At 44.0% G+C, this 21,518-nt stretch overlaps 1 protein-coding gene across 3 annotated transcripts in view; it reads right to left on the bottom strand.

Moving 5' to 3' along the window:
- Zmym4 (zinc finger MYM-type containing 4) overlaps positions 1-20,809 on the bottom strand; it is a 112,679-nt gene extending 91,870 nt beyond the window's left edge. The window contains exons 1-2 of one of the 3 annotated variants that reach the window (XM_042677437.1): positions 20,391-20,472; positions 1,361-1,457 (exon numbers count right to left, since the gene is read on the bottom strand). Coding sequence is in view for 2 of the 3 variants with exons in the window: in XM_042677431.1 (XP_042533365.1) it covers positions 20,391-20,429 (39 nt within the window). In the remaining variant the exon portion in view is untranslated. Of the gene's footprint in view, positions 1-1,360; positions 1,458-20,390 lie in introns of all 3 variants that reach the window. The other 2 variants (XM_042677431.1, XM_042677425.1) reach the window with 2 other exon arrangements.
- Between the last annotated feature and the right edge of the window lie 709 nt (positions 20,810-21,518).

Genomic DNA, 21,518 nt, shown 5'->3' with positions numbered 1-21,518 from the left:
AGCTCATGCCTGTAATCTTAGCTACTCAAGAAACTGAGATATGAAAATTGAAGTTCAAAGCCAGTCTGGGCAAGAAAGTCTATGAGACTCTTATTTCCAATGAAGTACCAATAAGTTGAATATGGAGTTGTGGTTCAAGTGGTAGAGTACCAGCCTTGAGCAAAAAAGCTTAGGGACAGTGCCCAGGTTCTGAGTTCAAAAAAAGAGCACAAAAAAAGAAAAAGACTATTGAACAATGAAAAAGAGAAAAATGTAAGCTTCTTACAATGGTAGGCCTATTAGAAGAACAGCAAATTTCTCAACACAAACTCTAACAAAGCAAGGATGGCATGGAAGAACATATTTCAAGGCCTGAAAAAATTATAACTGTTGGTCAGGTACCAGTGGCTAATGCCACTAAGCTAGCTACTTAGGAAGCTGAGAACTGAGGATTGGTGGTTCCAAGCCAACTGGGGCAAGACACTGTTAAGACTCTGATCTCCTATTAACCATCAAAAAAGCGGGAAGTAGAGGTCTGGCGCAAATGACAGAGTACTAATCTTGAGCAAAAAAGCTCAAGGACAACATTGTTCAAGCCCCAGACCAGCACAAAAATAATTATAATTATTACTATAACAACTGTTGCTAGTTACCAGTGGCTCACACTTGTAATCCTAGCTACTCAGGAGGCTGAGATCCAAAGATTGTGGCTCAAAGCCAGCCTGGGCAGGAAAGCCTATGAGACTCTTATCTCCAATTAACCACTAGAAGACCAGAAGTGGCTCTGTGGCTCAAAGTGGTAGAGCACTAACCTTGAACAAAAAAAGCTAAGAGACAGTATGCAAACCCTCAACTCAAGCCTTAGTACCAGCACAAAAAATAAAGACACAGACACCAGCACAAAAAATAAAGACACAGACACCAGGATTACAAAAAAGACACCAGGATGTGGCTTAGTGGTAGAGTGCCTGTCTAGCATGCCTGAAGTACTGGGTTCCATTCCTCAGCCCACATAAACAAAAAAGCCTTAAGTGGCGCTGTGGCTCATAGAGTGCTAGCTTTGAGCAAAAGAAGCTCAAGGACCATGCCCAAACCCTGAATTCAAGCCGCCGGGGGAGGGGGGGGGGGGGAACCAATCATTTGCTCCTTAAAACAAGTCACCAACAAATACAACAAAGACATAGGTTTAGAATCAAAGAATGAAAACAAAACTTCTAACCAAATGAATCCCAAAGCAAGGGTCTATACTTACACATTATAAAAGAGATTTCAAACTAAAACGAGTCAGAAAAGACAAAGATCACTTCATATTAATTAAGTAATGATGCATGAAGAAGAAATTATAGTGATTAACAAGTATACACAATAGATTTATACTCACGTTAAACAAACACTTCTGGACTTATAAGCACTGTCAGATCCCAGCACAATAATAGTGGGAGACTTCAATACACCACTCTCACCAATAGATAAATCATCTAAACAGAAAAATCAACAACAACAAAAAAAAAACCCCAGAATTAAATAACACTGTAGAACAAATGGAGTCAACAGACAGCTAGAGGATTTCATCTAGTAGTTGTACAACACATATTCTTCTCAATAGCCCATGAAACTTTCTCCAAAAGAGTATACTAGGATACACACACTATAATATTAACAAGAAATTATAACCCAATCTCACTGACAAACACTGAGGCAAAAGGGGCTGGGAAGGTGGATCAGTGTAGAACGCTTGCCTTGCATGTATGAGGCCCTGGGTTCGATTCCTCAGCACACATAAGCAGAAAAAAAAAGCCGGAAATGGCATTGTGGCTCAAGTGGTAGAGCGCTAGCCTTGAGCTGAAGAGCTGAGGGACAGCGCCCAGGCCCAGAGTTCAGGCCCACAACCAGACCCAAAAAAAAAAAAAACTGAGGCAAAAATTCTCAATAAAATCCCTAGAAACCAAATTCAACAACACATCAAAAATATCATCACATCAGGACCAAGTTGGTTTCATCATAGGCACGCAAGGATGGTTTGACATGTAAATTAATAAATATATAAATCAGGCTGGCTGCCGGTGGCTCACGTCTGTAATCCTAGCTGCTCAGGAGGCTGAGATCTGAGGATCACAGTTCAAAGCCAGCCTGGGCAGAAAAATCAGTGAGACTCTTATCTCCAATTAACCACTAGAAAACCGAAGTGGTGCTATGGCTCAAGCGGTACAGCACTTGCCTTGAGCTGAAGAGCGCAGAGTTAGTGCCCAAGCCCAGAGTTCAAGCCCCACAACCGACAAATGTATATATATATATATATACACACACACACATATATATGTATGTATATATATATATCAATATAATAAATCACATAAACAGAACCAAAAGCAAAAATCACATTATCATCTCAAATGGAGATTCACAAAAAGCTTGACAAAATCCAGCATTCTTTTATGTCAAAAGCTCCAAGAAAACAGTAGCAGAAGGAATGTACCTGCACTTTATAAAGACTATATATGACAATAGAGAAAAACTAAAATCATTTTCCCTAAAATCAGAAACAATCTTCCACTCCAATTCCTAGCCAGAGCAGTAAGACAGGAGAAGGAAACAAAAGGCATCAAACAAAGAAGTCAAATAATTCCTATTTGCTGATGATACAATCTTATTCTTAACAGATCTTACAGACTCCATCAAAAAGTCTAGAACTGCCGGGCACCAGTGGCTCACGCCTGTAATCCTAGCTACGCAGGAGGCTGAGATCTGAGAATTACAGTTCAAAGCCAGCCGGGACAGGAAAATCTGTGAGACTCTTATCTCCAATAAACCACTAGAAAACCAGAAGAGGGAGGGAGGGACAGAAGTAGGAAGGGAGGGAGGAAGCAAGGGAGGGAAAGATTGCCAAGTGCCGTGGCTCATATCTGTAATCCTAGCTACTCAGGAGGCTGAGATCTGAGGATAGCAATTCAAAGCCAGTTCAGGCAAAGTCCATCAAGAAGCCCAAAGTGGAGCTGTGACTCAAGCGGGAGAGCATTTATCTTGAACACAAAAGCTCAGGGACAGTGCCTAGGTCAGAGTTCAAGCCTCAGAATTGACAAAAAAAAAAAGCCAAAACACTGCATGATATCAATCATGTTACAATATATTCATATACAAATACGGGGCATTCAACACATATATATAGATATGTTGCACACAGAAATATCCTGAAACTAAATATGCTCAATATAAACAGTAAAGCCAGGCTCTAGTGCCTCACCCCTATAATCCATCCTAGCTACTGCAGAGGCTCAGTTCTGAGGACTACAGTTCAAAGCCAGCCCAGCAGGAAAGTACACGAGACTATTATCTGTAATTAACCACCAAAAAGCCAGAAATGGAGCTGTGACTCAAGTGGTAGCTTTGAGCACAAAAGCTCAAGGACAGCACCCAGGCCCTGAGTTCAAGCACCGAGACTGGCAAATAGAATGAATGAATGAATGAATGAATAAAAAATAAGTAGTAGTTACAACTGAAACTATGAATTTTTATTTATTTTTTTGCCAGTCCTGGGGCTTGAACTCAGGGCCTGGCCACTGTCCTTGAGCTCCTTTTGCTCAAGGCTAGCACTCTACCACTTGAGCCAGAGCTTTTTCTGTGTATGTGGTACTGAGGAATCAAACCCAGGGCTTCATGAATGCAAGGCAAGCACTCTACCACGAAGCCACAATCCCAGCTCCTATTATGAATTTTTAAAAGGCACAAAGAAAACTAACTAGTCAGTCAACATGCTGTATTATCAGAATTTACTTAAGCTAAACAGAATAGAACACTTGGAAAAGACTTAAAGGTATATGATTAAAAAAACAATCTAGAGGGCTGGGAAGGTGGCTCAGTGGTAGAGCGCTCGCCTTGCATGCATGAGGCCCTGGGTTCAATTCCTCAGCACCACATAAGCAGAAAAAGTCAGAAGTGGCACTGTGGCTCAAGTGGTAGAGTGCTAGCCTTGAGCTGAAGAGCTGAGGGACAGCACCCAGGCTGAGTTCAGGCCCCACGATGGGACCAAAAAAAAAAAAAACCTAGTAATAGTTACACAGGAGCACTTTTGCCACCAAGAAGATACCTAGATTTCAGTTGCCAAAACTTGAAAAGGTGAAGGTACAGTATCTTAGTTGATAGAAGGTAAGTATGCTGCTCTTTATCCCAAAGCACATAGAACCCCCAAAAAGAATTACCTCATCCTTGGGGCTGGAAAGTGGCTGTGGTAGATTGTTTGCCTCGCAAGCATAAGGCCCTGGTTTGATTCCCCAGTAACACATAAGCACAAAAAGCTGTGGCTCAAATGGTAGAGCACTAGCCTTGAGCTGAAGAGCTGAGGGACAGTGCCCAGGCCCAGAGTTCAAGCCCCATGACCAACAAAAAAAAAAAAAAATTACCTCATCCAAAATGATACTAAATGTCAAGATTTCGATCTAAAATGACATAGACTACACTGTAGGTGTTAAGTATTCATTAGCAATTTTTTGGGGTCAGTCCTGAGGCTTGAACTCAGGACCTGGGTGTTGTCCTTGAGCCTGTATGTGCTCAAGGCTAGCGCTCTGCCACTTAAGCCATAGTGCTACTTCTGGGCTTTTTCTGAAAGGTTCAATGGAGGTAAGAGTCACTGAATTTCCTGCCTAAGCTGGCTTTAAATCATAATCCTCAGATCTAAACCTCCTGAGTAGCTAGGATTATAAGCATGATGTCACATGATGCCAGCACCCTACATTATTAGCAATTTTTTTTTTTTTTTTTGTGGTCGTAAGTCCTGACTCTGGGCCTGGGCACTGTCACTTAGGTCTTCAGCTCAAGGCGAGTGCTCTATGACTTGAGCCACAGTGCCACTTCCAGCTTTTTCTGTTTATGTGATGCTGAGGAATCGAACCCAGGGCCTCATGCATGCAAGGTAAGCACTCTACCCCTGAGCCACCTTCCCAGCCCCCAATATTAGCAATTTTGGGGGGGGTTTTTTTGGTTTTTTTTGTCGGTCGCGGGGCTTGAACTCTGGGCCTGGGCGCTGTCCCTCAGCTCTTCAGCTCAAGGCAAGCGCTCTACCCCTTGAGCTACAGCGCCACTTCCGGTTTTCTGGTGGTTTATTGGAGATAAGAGTCTCATGGAGCCGGGCGCTGGTGGCTCAGGCCTGTAATCCTAGCTACTCAGGAGGCTGAGATCTGAGGATCACAGTTCAAAGCCAGCCCGGGCAGGAGAGACCGTGAGAATCCTATCTCCAATAAACCACCAGAAAACCGGAAGTGGCACTGTAGCTCAAGTGGTAGAGCGCTCGCCTTGAGCTGAAGAGCTGAGGGACAGCGCCCAGGCCCAGAGTTCAAGCCCCACGACCGACAAAAAAAAAAAAAAAAAAAGAGTCTCACAGTCTCTCCTGCCCGGGCTGGCTTTGAACCGCGATCCTCAGATCTCAGCCTCCTGAATAGCTAGGATTATAGGCGTGAGCCACCAGCACCCAGCAATATTAGCAATTTTTAAGTAAGCAAAACTATTTAAGCCAATGACAATGGCTCATACCTGTAGTTGTAAGTCCTCAGGAGGCTGAGATCTGAGGGTTTCAGTTTGAAGACAGCCCAGGCAGGAAAAGTCCATGAGACAATACTAAAAAGCCAGAAGTGGACCTGTGGCTCAACTAGTAGAGTGCTAGTCTTAAGCAAAAAGAAGCTCAGGGATAGTGCCCAAGCCATGAGTTCAAGCCCCAAGATAGGGGCTTGTAAAGTTCTGTCCTTCACCCATTATTGTGCATATTCCTATCCCCTATCTTTCTATCTTGGTTATGGTACCATCAACTATCTAGTTTTTCAGGTATGAGGAGCCATAGCTCAGTGGCAGAGCATGGGCGTAACGTGGGGCTCTACCCTTAGCACTGACTGGGAAGGACAAGTATAGAAGGGGAAAAGTTCTTCAAGCTGAAAACCTAGCCATCAGTGGTCTTCATCTTACTATTCATCCACAAGTGCTAGTGACTCTCTAAAATATCCCAACTATATGGGGCTGGGAAGGTGGCTCAGTGGTAGAGTGCTTGCCTTGCATGCATTGAGGCCCTGGGTTCGATTCCTCAGCACCACATAAGCAGAAAAAGCCAGTAGTGGAGCTGTGGCTCAAGTGACGAGCGCTGGCCTTGAGCTGAAGAGCTGAGGGACAGCGCCCAGGCCCAGAGTTCAGGTCCCACAACTGACAAAAATAAAATAAAATATCTCCATCCTACTCTGATTACTTTCAGATTACCAGAATGGTATTATTAATGTCCCATCTTGCTTTCTGAAGTTCATCTCCTGCAAAGGAACCAGAGGTTCCTTTGAGCTGAAGAACTGAGGGACAGTGCCCAGGCCCAGAGTTCAGCCCCACCACCATCACCACCACTACCACCAACAACAAGATACATTCACCAACAGGCTTCTAAGAGACATATCTCCCTACCCCAACCACTATCATATTATTCTACATAATATTCTTTACTTCACTACCTAAAATCCTTTCCTCTATTTACTATCTTGCTCCCACCACTAACACAACCTGTCTTTCTTGTTCATTACTATTTGTCCAGAGCTTGGAATCAAGCCTGACCCATGTCCTAAATATTTGTTGAATGAAAGGATCTGTCCAGTCTGATGGATTTGCTCTACTGGAGCCAGAGTAACAATATAGCTCTACAGGAAAGAGACTGAACCTCCAAACATTAGCTTATACTATTAATGTTAGTCCGTAGGAAATAAGGTTATTGGAAAAATGGGAACAAATGATTCTTTCCCCTAGCTTTCAACTTGCTTCCAACTTGCATAAGAAAACTGCCCTGTGCTTACCAAGAAACAGAATGAAGGTGCAGCTGATGCCTGTTCTCATAGGTGAGCCATATGTAAGAGCCAGTCACATTTGTTCTATCCCTGTAACACTAAGTTTTAGTAAGGCAAGTCTTTTCAAAAGAAAAAAGAAATCAGGCTGGGAATGTGGCTTAGTGGCAGAGTGCTTGCCTCGCATGTATGAAGCCCTGGGTTTGATTCCTCAGTACCACATAAACAGAAAAAGCCTGAAATGGCGCTGTGGCTCAAGGGGTAGAGTGCTAGCCTTGAGCAAAAGAAGCTCAGTAACAGTGCCCAGACCTTGAGTTCAAACCCTGGACTAAGAAAAAAAAGAAAAGAAAAAGTTATAAGGCCAAGGAGATATGTCTGATAAAACTATTCATGGTGGGACGGGAAAACACATGTGCAGACAGACAGAGTAAGACTGAGCGAGTGAGAGTCAGTCAGTGAGTTCTTAGGGCAAAGAAAACTAAAAGACAAAACACATGAGTACTCAAAGTAGGGCAACAGCCGTAAACATATAAAAATATTTCTAAAATTGCCAGGCACTGGTGGCTCATACCTGCAATCCTAGCTACTCAGGAGGCTGAGATCTGAGGATCTCGGTTCAAAGCTAGCCCAAGCAAGAAAGTCCGTGAGACTCTTATCTCCAAATAACCACCAGAAAACCAGAAGTGGTGATGTGCCTCAAGTGGTAGAGTGCTCACCTTGAGCTGAAGAGCTCAGTGACAGCACCCAGGTCCAGAGTTAAAATTGACAAAAAAAAAATCTAAAACCAAGTCTTAGAGTTTCAACAAGACTTAGCAATTTAAACTAGACTGAAAGTTAGAAGCAAAGGTGAATCAAGAGGTTTTTCTAACTTGGGTGACTATAAGCCAATAAAAAAAAAAGAGGAAATCGATAAAAACAAGTTGAGAGTGATAGAGGTGTGGAGAGGTATGGCTCAAAAGGCAAAGGGTCTGTCTAGCAAACAGAAGGTCATGTATTCAAACCCATGGGGGGGGAGAAAGCTCTAATGAGAAAAAGAAGTAATTGGTAGAGAAAAGGGAATAGGAATTCAACTTCAGGCAGTTAATATTCAATATTTGTAAGACACCAAAAGAGCTCAAAGCATAATGTGGAAATAAACTTAGAGACTAAGACAAACAGAACCAAAGAAATGAAAAGGAACTCACCTAGTAAATTTAACAGGTAGATGGTAAAAACACTAATATAGAAATAAAGAGATTGCCTAAGAAGAATACAGGTTGGGAGCCAGGCGCCTGTGGCTCAAGCCTGAAATCCTAGCTACTCAGGAGGCTAAGATCTGAGGATCACAGTTCAAAGCCAGCCTCACCAAAGCCAGCCTGGGCAGGAAAGTCTGTGAGACTCTTATCTTCAATAAACCACTACAAAACTGGAAGTGACACTGTGGCTCAAGCAGTAGAGCACTCACCTTGAGCTGAAGAGCTCATAGCGCCCAAGCCCAAAGTTCAAGCCCCACGACTGAGGAAAAAAAAAAAAAGAAAAGAAAAGAATACCGACTGGGGAAAACAATATGCATGCAGCAAAAGAGATAAAAAGAGCCATGTGCTGGTGGCTTATACCTGTTAATCTAGCTACTTGGAGCTGAGAGGATCACTGTCCCAGGCCCTGAGGCCAACTCAGGCAGAAAAAATGCACAAGATCCTTTTTCAACCATGGTGGTACATGCCTGCCATCCTAGTTACCTAAAGGCTGCACCACCATGCCCTCATCCTAGCTACCTGTAGTCTAACACTAAAAGGATTTTGTTTGCAAAGTCACCCCAGTCAGAAAATAAGACCTTATCGAGAGAGAGAGAGAGCAGTAAAAAAAAAAAAACAGCTGTAGGCTTGGCTCTTGTAAGCTCGAAGCCCTGAGTTTAAACCTCAATATTGCCAAAAAAGAGGAGGAAGAAGGGAAGGGAAAGAAGGAGGGGGGGAGAGGGAAAGGAAAGGAAGAAGAGAGAGAGTTGTAAAGCAAAGAGCCTCTGGTCTCAGCTGTGAGCCATGAGAATGACATCTTATGAAAAATATAAACATTACAAACATTTTAAAGAGAGAAACAGCAATGGAGATAGATGTCTAAGAAAAATCAAATAACAATGTCTCTGAACAGCAAGTATGACACAAGTGGTAGAGCACTCACCTAACAGCTTGAAGCCCAGTACTGGGGGGAAAAACATTTTTTTGCCTGACTGATGATATAAGACCAACAAGAGCTCTCTCCTCTGGCAACTATATTAGAATATAGTTTTGTACTGCCCAACATCTAAAATTAACATCAGTCTGTAGGCTATACTACTGCTTTTTGTTAAGTTCAAAACTTTTTTCAAAGAGTATCTCTGGAAAAGATCCACAAATTTGGTGATTATTAGGTCATTTGAGTAATCTTCGTTGGTCATGGGGCTTGAACTCAGGGCCTGGTGCTGTCTCTGAGCTTCTTTGCCCAAGGCTAGCATTCTACCACTTGGGAGAATGGTTTTCTGGTGGTTAATTGGAAAAAAGATTTTCACATACTTTCCTTTCCAGGCTGACCTCGAACAGCGATCCTCAAATCTTAGCCTGCAGAGTAGCTAGGATTATAGTGTGAGCCACAGCACCCAGATTTTGGGTAATCTTAAAGAGAAGAACTTCAATAACAAAAGGGAAAAAGAAGTCAGATGTGGTTGAAAAGTATATTGGAAGTTCTGGGAAGGTAGCTCAGTGGTAGAGCACTTGTCTTGCATGCTCGAGGCCCTGGGTTCGATTCCTCAGCACCACATAAGAAAAAAGCTGGAAGTGGCGCTGTGGCTCAAGTGGTAGAGTGCTAGCCTTGAGCTGAAGAGCTGAGGGACAGCGCCTAGGCCCAGAGTTCAGGCCCCACGACTGGACAAAAAAAAAAAGTACATTGGAAGTAAGCAACTGACACTATCTCAAAGATTTTTGTCTGAGCCGGTACTGGTGGTTCATGCCTGTAATCCTAAACTACTCAGAGGAGACTGAGAACTAAGGATCTTGGTTTGAAGCCACATGGGACAGTAAAGTTCAGTGAGAGCCCTATCTCTAATAAACTACAAAAAAAGGTGGAAGGGGGCTGGGAAGGTAGCTCAGCGGTAGAGTGCATGCCTTGCAAGCATGAGGCCCTGGGTTCAATTCCTTAGCACCACATAAACAGAAAAAGCTGGAAGTGGCGCTGTGGCTCCAGTGGTAGAGCGCTAGCCTTGAGCTGAAGAGCTGAGGGACAGCGCCCAGACCCAGAGTTCAGGCCCCATGACTGGCAAAAAAAAAAAAAAGGTGGAAGGGGCTGGGGGTTTAGCCCAGCAGAAGGGCGCCTGCCCGGCTTGGGCAAGGCCCTGGTTTCGGTCCTCAGCCCTGGGGAAAAAAAGAAAAAGGTGGAAGTGATGTGAGATGTGGCTCAAATGGTAAAATGCTAGCCTTGAACACAAAAGCTCAGCAACAGTACCCAGATCAAATTCAAGACCCAGGACCAGCAAAAAAGAAAAGAAAAAAAGACTTTAGCTGGGTGCTGGTGGCTCACACCTGTAATCTTAGCTACTCAGTAAGCTGAGATCTGAGGATCATGGTTTGAAGCAAGTCTGGACAAGAAAGTCCATGAAATTCTTTTTTTTTTTTTTTTTTTTTTGGGGGGGGGGGGGAGGGTCCGGTCGTGGGGCCTGAACTCTGGGCCTGGGCGCTGTCCTTCAACTCTTCAGCTCAAGGCTAGCGCTCTACCACTTGAGCCACAATGCCACTTCTGGCTTTTTTTCTTTTCGCTTATGTGGTGCTGAGGAATCGAATCCAGGGCCTCAGGCATGCAAGGCATGCGCTCTACCACTGAACCACCTTCCCAGCCCCATGAAATTCTTATTAAACTACCAAAAAAAAAAAGAGTAGAGCTGTGGCGCGCGTCATGGAGTGCCAACCTTGGGCAACAAAAGTTCATCAACTCCAACTTGAAAAGCTTGAGTTCAACTGTGGTCCCTAAACACTATTTCCCATTGAAAGATATCAAAGCTTCCTGAAGAACTGGGTAATTTCAAGTCTGATATACTAATGTATAAGATGAGCCTGGGAACATCTTTTTTGTCGAGAAAGGAACGAATACTCCAAGAAGTAATGAAAGTAAATCAAAGGAGCCCAGGTCCTTGAGTATTTCATTCTTTTTGAGGCTAATATAAATAAAATGGCTTTCTCAATTTCCTCTTGGGACTGTTCACATGCATGCAGTCAGGAAGGCAGGAAGATGCAGGCAGGGAGTTTTTTTTTTTTCTGGCTACTTTTTAATATAATTTTAATTAGTAAGGTGTTATACAGAGGAGTTGCCATTTCATAAGTCCAGAAATTGAGTACATTTCTTTTTTGGACATTGTCACCCTTCTTTTCTCCCTCCCACTGTTTCCCCCTCCCATCCTTGCCCACTAATTGCATAGTTCATTTTCCACATAGTGTATAGTGAATACCATCACTGCATTTGTTTACCCTTCCTCTTGTGTTCCCTTTGTATCCCCACTAAAGAAAAAAAAGAAAAGAAAAGCCCCAAAGCAAAAACAAATGCCACCACTAACAGCAACAACCAAAAAACCCACACTTCCATTTCCTGGAATTTGTTTCAATAAATAGTATTTTAAATCTTCAGAGGAGTTACTTAAGCGTTTGAGCTCCTCCCCTCCCCTAAAGGTATCCTCCTTTAGTCTATTTATGTGTGAATGCCTAGAGTCCTATATAAGTTATCATGTTCACTGTATTTTTTTTTTTTTGGTCCGGTAGTGGGGCCTGAACTCTGGGTCTGGGCACTGTCCCTCAGCTCTTCAGCTCAAGGCTAGCACTCTACCACTTGAGCCACAGCGTCACCTCCAGCTTTTTTCTTTTTGTTTATGTGGTACTGAGGAATCGAACCCAGGGCCTCAGGCATGCAAGGCAAGCACTCTACCACTGAGCCACCTTCCCAGCCCCATGTTCATTGTATTTTAGAAGTAGCTTTCCCATATGAGAGAAAACGTGCTGTTTGTCTTTCTGAGCTTGGCTTACCTCACTTAACATGCTTTGTTCTAGGTCCTTCCATTTCCCTGCAAATGATATATTTTATTCTTTCTGGTGGATGAATCAAATGTCATTGTGTATACGTACTACATTTTTCCCAATCTTGGAGCTTGAACTAAGGGCCTGGGCACTCACTATCCCTAAGTTTTTGTGCTCAAAGCTAGTAGAGCGCTTGCCTTGAGCTGAAGAGCACAGGGACAGTGCCCAGGCCTAGAGTTCAAGCCCCACAACAGACCAAAAAAAAAAGGGGGGAAGGGGGGTGTTTTGATTTGCATTTCCTTTATGGCCAGAGATGTTAAATATTTCCTCGTGTGCTTATTTACCATTCTTACATCTTCTGAGAGTCTTCTGAGAAGTCTGTCGTTAGCTCCTTTGCTCATTTATTGATTGGCTTAATAGTTTGGGGAGGGGAGTAATTTCTTGACCTTCATATGTATTTTGGATATTAGGCCCTTGTTGGATTTCATGATAGTAAAGATCTATCAGTCTGTTGGCTGTCTTTTTAGTTCAGTAGCTATGTATTTTGTTGTGCAGAAACTTTTTTGCCAGTTATGGGGCTTGAACTCAGGGCCTGGGCACTGTCCTGAGCTTCTTTTTGCTCAAGGCTAGCATTCTACCACTTGAGTCACAGCGTCACTTCCAGCTTTTTCTGTTTATGTGGTACTAAGGAATTGAACCCAGGGTTTCATGCACGCTAGCCAAGCAATCTACCACTAAGCCACATTCCTAGCCCCACAACTCTTTATTTTTATGTAATCACATTGTCAAGTCTCTTTCCTATATGCTGAGCCCCTGGGAAGGCAGGAGGATTTTTAGGGGTTGCCACATATAAGATCATATTATTACAAGGCACTGGTGGCTCACGCCAGTAATCCTAGCTCTCAGGAGGCTGAGATCTAAGGATCATGGTTCAAAACCAGCAGGAAAGTCCTTGAGACTCTTATCTCCAATTAACCAACAGAAAACCAGAAGAGCTCAGGGACAGCGCCCATGCCCAGAGTTCAAGCCCTATGACTGACAAAAAAAAAAAAAAAAAGTCATAGTATCTTTAAAGATAGATAGTTTTACTTACTTCTTTCCAATTTGGATATGTTTTGTTTTTACTCTTTCCTGTTTTGACTAGAAGTTCAATTACTATATGGAGTGAAAATGGCAAAAGACATTGACTTTTTTTTTTTTTTGGTACCAGTACTAGGGCTTGAACTTGGGGTGTACTCTGGTTTAGCTTTTTCACTCAAGACAGACACTCATCACTTAAGCCACAGCTTCACTTTCAACTCTTTACCAGTTAATTAAACGTAAGAATCTCACACACTTTCCTGCCAGGGCTGGATTCCAACCATGATCTTCATTATCTTAGCCTCCTCAGCACTCTTATTCCTGATCTAAAAAGAAAAATTTCTCAGCTGGGTACCAGGGGTTCACACCATAATCCTAGATACTCAAGAGGTTGAGATCTGAGGATTATAGTTCAAAGCCAGCCTTAGCAGAAAAGTCCATGAGACTCTTATCTCCAATAAACTACTCAGAAAACTGGAAGTGGTGCTGTGGTTCAAGTGGTAGAGCACTAGCCTTGAGCACAAAGAGGCTCAGTCAGGGACAGTGCCCAGGCCCTGAGTTTAAGCCCAGACTGGCAAAAAGAAGGAAGGGAGGAAGCAAGGAAGCAAGGAAGGAAGGAAGGAAGGGAGGGAGGGACAGAGAAGAGAAGAGAAGAGAAGAGAAGAGAAGAGAAGAGAAGAGAAGAGAAGAGAAGAGAAGAGAAGAGAAGAGAAGAGGAGAGGAGAGAAGAGAAGAGGAGAGAAGAGGAGAAAAGATAAAATTGATTGGTTTGTTTTCAGTCTTCCATTACTAAGCATGACATTAACTACAATTTTTTGTATGTAACCTTGACAAATTCCTTTCTATTTCTAATTTGTAAGACATATTGGAAGATATGAAGAAAAATGAATATATATTATCCTTAATCTCAGAGTACAGTATATACTACGTCCTTCTATGTGGGGGGGAGGGAGGTGCTATCTTTGGTCAAAGATAAAGTTTCTGTGTAGATAGAAAAAGGCAAAGAATGAATGGTATTAAAATAAAATTAGAAGTATTGTCTAAGTAGAGGAAAGTGTGTTGGGGTATGGGCTAAGCAGATAACTGTTAAAACTGTTACTACTTCCCAAATGCTAAATACCAGACTGTATATAAACTGAAAAGCCAGGCTTACTGGGCTGGGAAGGTAGCTCAGTGGTAGAGTGCTTGCCTTGCATGCCTGAGGCCCTGGGTTCCATTCCTCAGCACCACATAAGCAAAAAGAAAAAAGCCGGAGGTGGCGCTGTGGCTCAAGTGGTAGAGCGCTAGCCTTGAGCTGAAGAGGTGAGGGACAGCGCCCAGGCCCAGAGTTCAGGCCCCACGACCGGACCCAAAAAAAAAAAAAAAATTAAAAAAAGCCAGGCTTACTAATTGGTAGAGACATGTAAAAAAGCCTGACCAAATCTATGTAATTAAATTTAATACCATTCAATAATATTTTGTTTCTCTTTCCTTTTCAAAGTAACTTGCATATTTAGTTCATAGTATAACAGGATTGTTAAAGGATATTTAGTTCATAGTATAACAGGATTGTTAAAGGATATATCATTCTTTAAGAATATTACGCACCTTGTCTTTTAAGTTTGTCTAGGTTTTGATGTATAAAACTAAGTGGTAATTAAATCTGTTTATTTCAAAAAAAAAAAAAAAAGAATATTACGCACCTAATTTTTTTTTGGAGGGGTCCAGTCGTGAAGCCTGAACTCTGGGCCTGGGCGCTGTCCCTCAGCTCTTCAGCTCAAGGCAAGCACTCTATCACTTGAACCACAGAGCCTCTTCGAGTTTTCTGGTGATTTATTGGAGATCAGAGTCTCATGGGCTTTCCTGCCCGGGCTGGCTTTGAACCACGTTCCTAAGATCTCAGCCTCCTCAGTAGCTAGGATTACAGGCGTAAGCCACCAGCACCCAGCATGGGATTCTTATGTCCAATTAACCACCAGAAAACCAGGAGTGACACTGTCACTCAAAGTGGTAAGGTGTTAGCCTTGAGCAGAAAAGCTAGAGACAGCGAGCCCAGGCCCTGAGGTGAAGCCCTAAGATTAACCAAAAAACAAACAAACAAACAAAAAAAAACCTCAAAAATACTTTCTAAATGCCCCCAGAAAATGAGAGTTTGTGGATGGGAATGTAGCTAAGAGGTTGAGTGCTTGCTTAGCATGCCTGAGATCACAAGTTCCATTCTCAGCAGTGAAGAAGGAAGAGAGAGAGAGGAAAAGAATGAAAGATGTTGCATTAGGGTGGGTGCACTGGGAAGATACTGAAGCACGGAGGTTGAAATCAAGTTTGCACTGTTCTATGTTCATAGATGCAAACCATCTACTTCAACCATATTCATCCCCTTTCATCCCCCTTGTTAGCCCAAGCCACTCCCTCAGACAGCACCCCTCACAGAGTCTGTTTCTCTTTACGCACCATTCAACCACCTATTGGTCAACCACTTTCACTAAGATTCTTTATGCTATTTTCACATATACTACAAACACAATGTACTTCAAAATCATTCATCTTTGGGTTTTTTTTTGGTTGGTCGTGGGGCTTGAACTCTGGGCCTGGGCACTGTCCCTCAGCTCTTCAGCTCAAGGCTAACACTCGACCACTTGAGCCACAGTACCACTTTCTCATCCTTATCTTTCATTTCCCTCTCCTCTCCCCTTCTCCTCCTAAGGAATACCTTAGTTAGGTTCATGTTCCATACTTAACTACACAAAGACCCAGAGGAGAGAACTTTGTAGTGATTATGGTGTGGAAAATTTACAGAAGCCCCACAAAATTACAAACCACATAACTTGCTACCCAAGCCAGATTTAACCTACTGTTAACAGGTAAACTTTTCTTGCTATAAAACTCAATAAGAGCTATCTGAATTCCCATTATATGGAGCTCCTAAGAATTGAAGGTATAAATAGAAACAAGAGTTCTGGGTACCAGTGGCTCACATTTGTAATCCTAGCTACTCAGGAGGCTGAAATCTGAGGACCACAGTTCAAAGCCAGCCAAGGCTAGAAAGTCTGAGAGACTCATATTTCCAATTAACCACCAAAAATCTGTAAGTGGAGCTGTGGCTCAAGTGCTGGAGTGGTAACATTGAGCAAAAAAGCTCAAAGACAGTGCCTGAGTTTATGTCTCAGGACGGATAATAGTAGTAGTAGTAGTAGTAGTAACAGTAGTAGTAGTAGTAATACCTGACTTATACAACTGTAACTACTTTGTACATCTCCTTTATAAAAACAATAAAAAGTTGTTGGCTCACGCCTGTAATCCTAACTACTCAGGAGGCTAAGATCTGAGGATCTCAGTTCAAAGCCAGTCCAGGCAATAAATTCCATGAGACTCTTATCTCCAGTTAACCACCAGAAGTGGCACTGTGGCTCAAAGTGGGAGACCACTAGCATTGAGCAAAAAGAGTTCAGGAACTGCACCCAAGTCCCAAATTCAAGCCCCATGATTGACAAAAAAAATAAAAAAATTCCAAAGGTTTTAAATAAGCTCTACACTAAATTCAGCAGAAAAACCAGCAAAGTAGACCCTAAAAGACCATAAATATCACTGCACAAGGGCAAGCAAGCATATAGTTTCCTCACCACTCCAGCCAGCAATACTCATGATATAGGTCAAGGGCAATAATCATAAATAACATATCATCAATGTAATTTCAGATTAAAATAGCATCAATGTATTATCCATGTCTATGTAAATAGCTTAACTGTTTCAAACCACAAATTATTTTAAAATAATACAATATAACCCACACTCATTTTCTGAGATTACACATATGAAACTCACATAGAACTTGGCAAACATACACACAAAAAATGGGAGCATGTACTCCTTGTAAAATAATTCTACTGAAGTCAGGCACCAGTGGCTCACGCCTCTAATGCAGTTACTCAGGAGCCTGATCTGAGGATCACAGTTCAAAGCTATGTGACACTTTCACTCATTGGCTGACCCTCTACCACCTGAGCCATGCCTCCAACCTCAGCCTTGAGCAAAAAAGCTAAGCAAGCCAGGCTCTGGTGGCTCACACCTATAATCCTACTTACTCAGGAGGCTGAGATCTGAGAATCTCGGTTCAAAGCCAGCCCAGGCAAATAAGTCCATGAGACTCTTATCTCCAATAAACCACTCAGAAAACCAAAAGTGGCGCTGTGGCTCAAGTGGTAGAGCACTATCGCCTTGAGCTGAAGAGCTGAAGGACAGAGCCCAGGCCCAAAGTTCTAGCCCTACCACAACCGACAAAACAAAACAAAAAAAGCTAAGCTAGAGTGCCAGGCCCAGAGTTCAAGACACAGTACTGGCATGCGAGCGTGCTCACGCTCGCGTGCGCGCGCACACACACACACACAAAATCTACTAAACCTTCTAAACAAGTAGCAACAAGATGAATTATGTATTCAATGTACATATGTGAAAATGGAAACAGATAACTTGAAAAGATTGGGGTTGAGAGATGGTGAACAATGTAAAGGATGACATTAATCAAGATGCACTGTACTTATAGACTAGCATACCTTTGTACATTACTTAAAGATATATCTTCCTTAATTAAAAAAGAAAAAAAAGCTTGGGCTAGGAATGTGGCTCAGTGGTAGAGTGCTTGCCTCACATGCATGAGGCCCTGGGTTCAATTCCTCAGCACCACATAAACTGAAAAGGCTGGAAGCAGTGCTGTGGCTCAAGTGGTAGAGTGCTAGCCTTGAGCAAAAGAAGCTTAGGGACAGTGCCCAAGCACTGAGTTCAAGCCCCAGGACTAGCCAAAAAAAAAAAAAAGAAAAAGAAAAAAAAGCTGAGGCCAAGTGGCAGTGGCTCACATCTATAATCCTAAAATATGCAGAAAACTGAGATATGAGGATCATGGTTCAAAGCCAGCCCAGACAGGAAAGTCTGTAAGACTGTTACCTCCAATTAAAAGCCAGAAATGGAGCTGTGGCTCAAGTGGTAAAGTGCTAGCCTTCAGTGAAAAGCTCAGGCACAGCACCCAGGCTCTGAGTTCAAGCCCTACAACGAAAAAGAAAAAAATTTTAAAAATACAATGAAAATTTACTACAACATGATGCTGAAGGAATAGAAGGGATAAATATATGACAGAAACAAATGTCTTGTAATATTTAAATGGTAGAATCAAGGTGGTTGGGTATATGGGTGCATCCTGAATTGAAACTGCGTGCATGTATGTGTGTATGTGTGTATGTGTGTGTGTTTACTAGACCTAGAACTCTGTCCACTCCACCACTTGAGCCACACCTCCACTTCTAGATATGTGCTGGTTAATTAGAGATAAGAGTTTCACAAACTTTCCTGGCTGGTCTGGCTTCAAACAGTGATGCTCAGTTCTCAGCTTGCTGAGTAGCTAAGATTACTGGCATGATGAGCCACAGGTAAAATTTTGTTTTCAATATTTCTGGGTAGCTGTTCAATACTTTCCTAATAAATTAATTGTAGGGGAACATTTTTTTCAGTATTTCTGGATAGTTGTAAATACTTAACAAATTGTTGGGGAAAAATAATTTGACACTTCTTTGGTTATCACTTAAACTTTCTTTTTTTTTTCCAGTTGTGGGGACTGAACTCTGAGCCTGGCCTCTTCAGCTCAAGGCTAGGGCTTCTATCACTTGAGCCACAGCACCACTTTCAGTTTTCTAGTGGTTTATTGGAGATAAGAGTCTCACGGACTTTCCTGCCCAGGCTGGCTTTGAACTGTGATCCTCAGATCTCAGCCTCCTGGGCAGATTACAGGCGTAAGGCACCTGCGCCTGGTTCCTCACTTAAAACTTTTAAGAAGAGACAAAACTCCTAAGGGAGCAGGGTGCCAGGGGCTCACGCCTGTAATCCTTAGGTGGCTGAGATCTGAGGAACACTGTAGGAAAACAACCTGGGCAGAAAAGTTCTAGAGATTCTTATCTCCAATTAACAAGGAGAAAACCACAAGTGGCTCAAAGTGGTAGCCTGCTAGCTTCAGTGAAAAAACTCAGGGACAGCGCCCAAGCTCTGAGTTCAAGCCCCAGAACCAATTGTAAAAAACACTATGTGTGCTGAGTGCAGGTGACTGATGCCTGTCATTCCATTCAGGAGGCTGAGATTTGAGAATTGAGGTTCAAAGCTGGCCTGGGCAAGGAAGCCCATGAAACTCTTACCTCCAGTTAACCACCAGAAACCGGAAGTGGCACATGGCTCAAAGACCTAGCTAGAGTGCTATAGTCTTGAGCAAAAGAGCTCAGGGACAGCGCCCAGGTCCTGAGTTCAAGCCCCACAACCGAACCCAGACAGACAGACACTTTAGTTGGGACAAACCTAGATTCAAATCCTAGCTCAAACCTCTTGACTTCAAGCCAAATCTTAGTTCTTAAACCAATCTATACCTTCCTTTGCTCATCAGCAAATGTGATTTATAAAGTCATTGTACACTGTACGGCTAAATTCTTCACATGAAAGTCCCTCACAAACTATGACATCCAGTAAGCACTAAAAATGTTGGCAATGATCTTTATGAGATTGTGAATGTATGCTAAAACAAAGGGCATTCTCAGTAAAGATTAGCAATTTTTTACTCGGGTAACTTAATACTAACTGATCCTTCCTCTCAGACCACTTTCAAAAAGGAGACTCCAGACAGGAAAACTCACTACTTAACATCTGGGGGGAGGAGAAGAAATGTCTGAAAAAACATTCAATTCACAGTATTGCTCCCCAACTAAAGGAAACCACTCCGAATTAAATAAGAAGTTTCAAGACAAACTTTTAAAGGTATTTAACAACTCCCATGCAGGACAGGCATATCCTTGTTATATACGCATATCCTTGTTGTGTATGATAGAACGTGTCTTACTCTTCCAGGTTCCTCAGAGCAGGTAAAGAAGCCAGACTAGAACAGGCCATTTGCAATTGCCTATATCTTCCCCCTCCATCAGGATCAACGATCCTCCCTTTTTTTTTTTTTAACCTCCCAGGTAAAAAGAGTACCACCTCCACTTGGGTCTGGATAACAGTTGTAGGACTATGGGGGAGGGGGAGGCAGAAGAGGCAGGAAAACGAATTCCCACGGGTGTTCCTTCTAGAGGAACCCCCAGGCTAATCCTCAGGAGACCCCCCACACACGCCTCGATTCGTTCCCGCCACCACTTTAACCCCCCTCCTGACCTCACCCCAGTTAAACTTCCAAAGACTCCGCTTTACTAAAGATACAGTTGGGAATGTGACACCTTCACTCCCCAGGCCGCTTCAGAGCACACCCCCCAAGCTGAGGAGGGGGAGGAAGCCCACAGCCCCTGCCCTTCCCCCTCTCATCAGCACCCCCACCACCAACAAATCTTTGTCCCACCTGCCCAGGGACCACTCGCCAAAGCGCCCAGACCTCAGGTGGGCTTCGATCCGGCGCACCCAGACCCCCTTCCCCCCAACCCTCCACTTAGAGGTCCGCCGCGCCGGCCGGGCTCCGCGCGGGCCGCGCCCCGCCCCCGCCACCCGCTACCGCCGCCGCCCGATTTCGGCCTCACCTCACCTCACCTACCCTCTTTCGGGGGCCGGACTCCACCTCTCTCTCCGCCATGTTGGGCCCCGCACGGCCCCGCCGCGGCCCCTCTCGGCCCCTCCCGGCCCCGCTCGGCCCCCGGCCCCCGCCCACACTGCAGACACGGCGGCCTCGCGGTGGCGGCGGCGGCGGCCCCGGAGCCCGGCCGGGCCTCGGCGCGGGAATGACGAGGGGGGCGGATGCCGCGCGCCGGCCGCGGCTCCCGGGGTCCCGCGGGCGTGCGCGTGGGCGGGAGGGCCTGCCCGGGAAAGGGGGGGGCCGGGACTCGGGGGGTTAATGGCCTCCAAGGGGCCCCGTGAGTAGGATTATTTTCTCTAAGAGAAATTCCTCCGCCTGTGGTTTCTTAAAGGGATCACCAAACCAGCCCCTTGCGCGCGCCCCTGGTGCGCAGGCGCACCGCAGGCCCCGCCCCTCTTTCCCACCAAGCCCCCGGCCGGAGCGTGCGCGGTGAGTGGCCCGGGGTAGGCCAAATCCTGTGAGTCTCTCTGCTGCCAGCAGCTGCTCCCACCACTCAACTATGGCCGCTTCCTTAAAGGGACCATGACACAATGATGAAAGAAATGAATAAAAAAGACAATCTGGACCGCTGGGTGAAATGTCAATGAGGGGGTCTACACCACCATCTTACACCTGACTGCCAAGATAACCTTTGAAAAGAAAATGGTGATGAGCCGAAGATCTCAGTGGACCTCTCTGAACATGAACCGTCCCATCCAATAAGGGAACAAGACGGTCATCTCAAGGAAAACCAACTCGCCTGCCTTTCCGCAGCCTAACACATGCAGTGTGAAGGACCGACTCCCATGGCCTAACCCCAAAATCAGAGCCGCTGATGATTTTGAAGACTGAACCAACTATGAAGATAGTCTCCTCAATAGTAGTGTGTCATTGAAGCATCAAAAAGAGGGATCTTAGGAGTCGTCTACTCCATTGTTCACAAGGGTGTAACTTCAAGTCTGGCCACAGGAAGTAATCTACCCTTGAGATATCTAGTGACTGGTGCAGAAATACAATCAAGATTTGAGGCACAATCCTCCAGAATTTTCAATGTACCAAGCTGTCTTCAAGGCAATAGAGAACATTAAAAACCAACGTGCTATGATATTT

The sequence above is a fragment of the Dipodomys spectabilis genome, unplaced genomic scaffold (genome assembly GCF_019054845.1).
Source record: "Dipodomys spectabilis isolate Male_0828 unplaced genomic scaffold, ASM1905484v1 ptg000002l, whole genome shotgun sequence".
Lineage (NCBI taxonomy): Eukaryota > Metazoa > Chordata > Mammalia > Rodentia > Heteromyidae > Dipodomys > Dipodomys spectabilis.
Note: the sequence above shows the minus strand (reverse complement) of the source record. Positions and strands in the feature narration are given on the sequence as shown.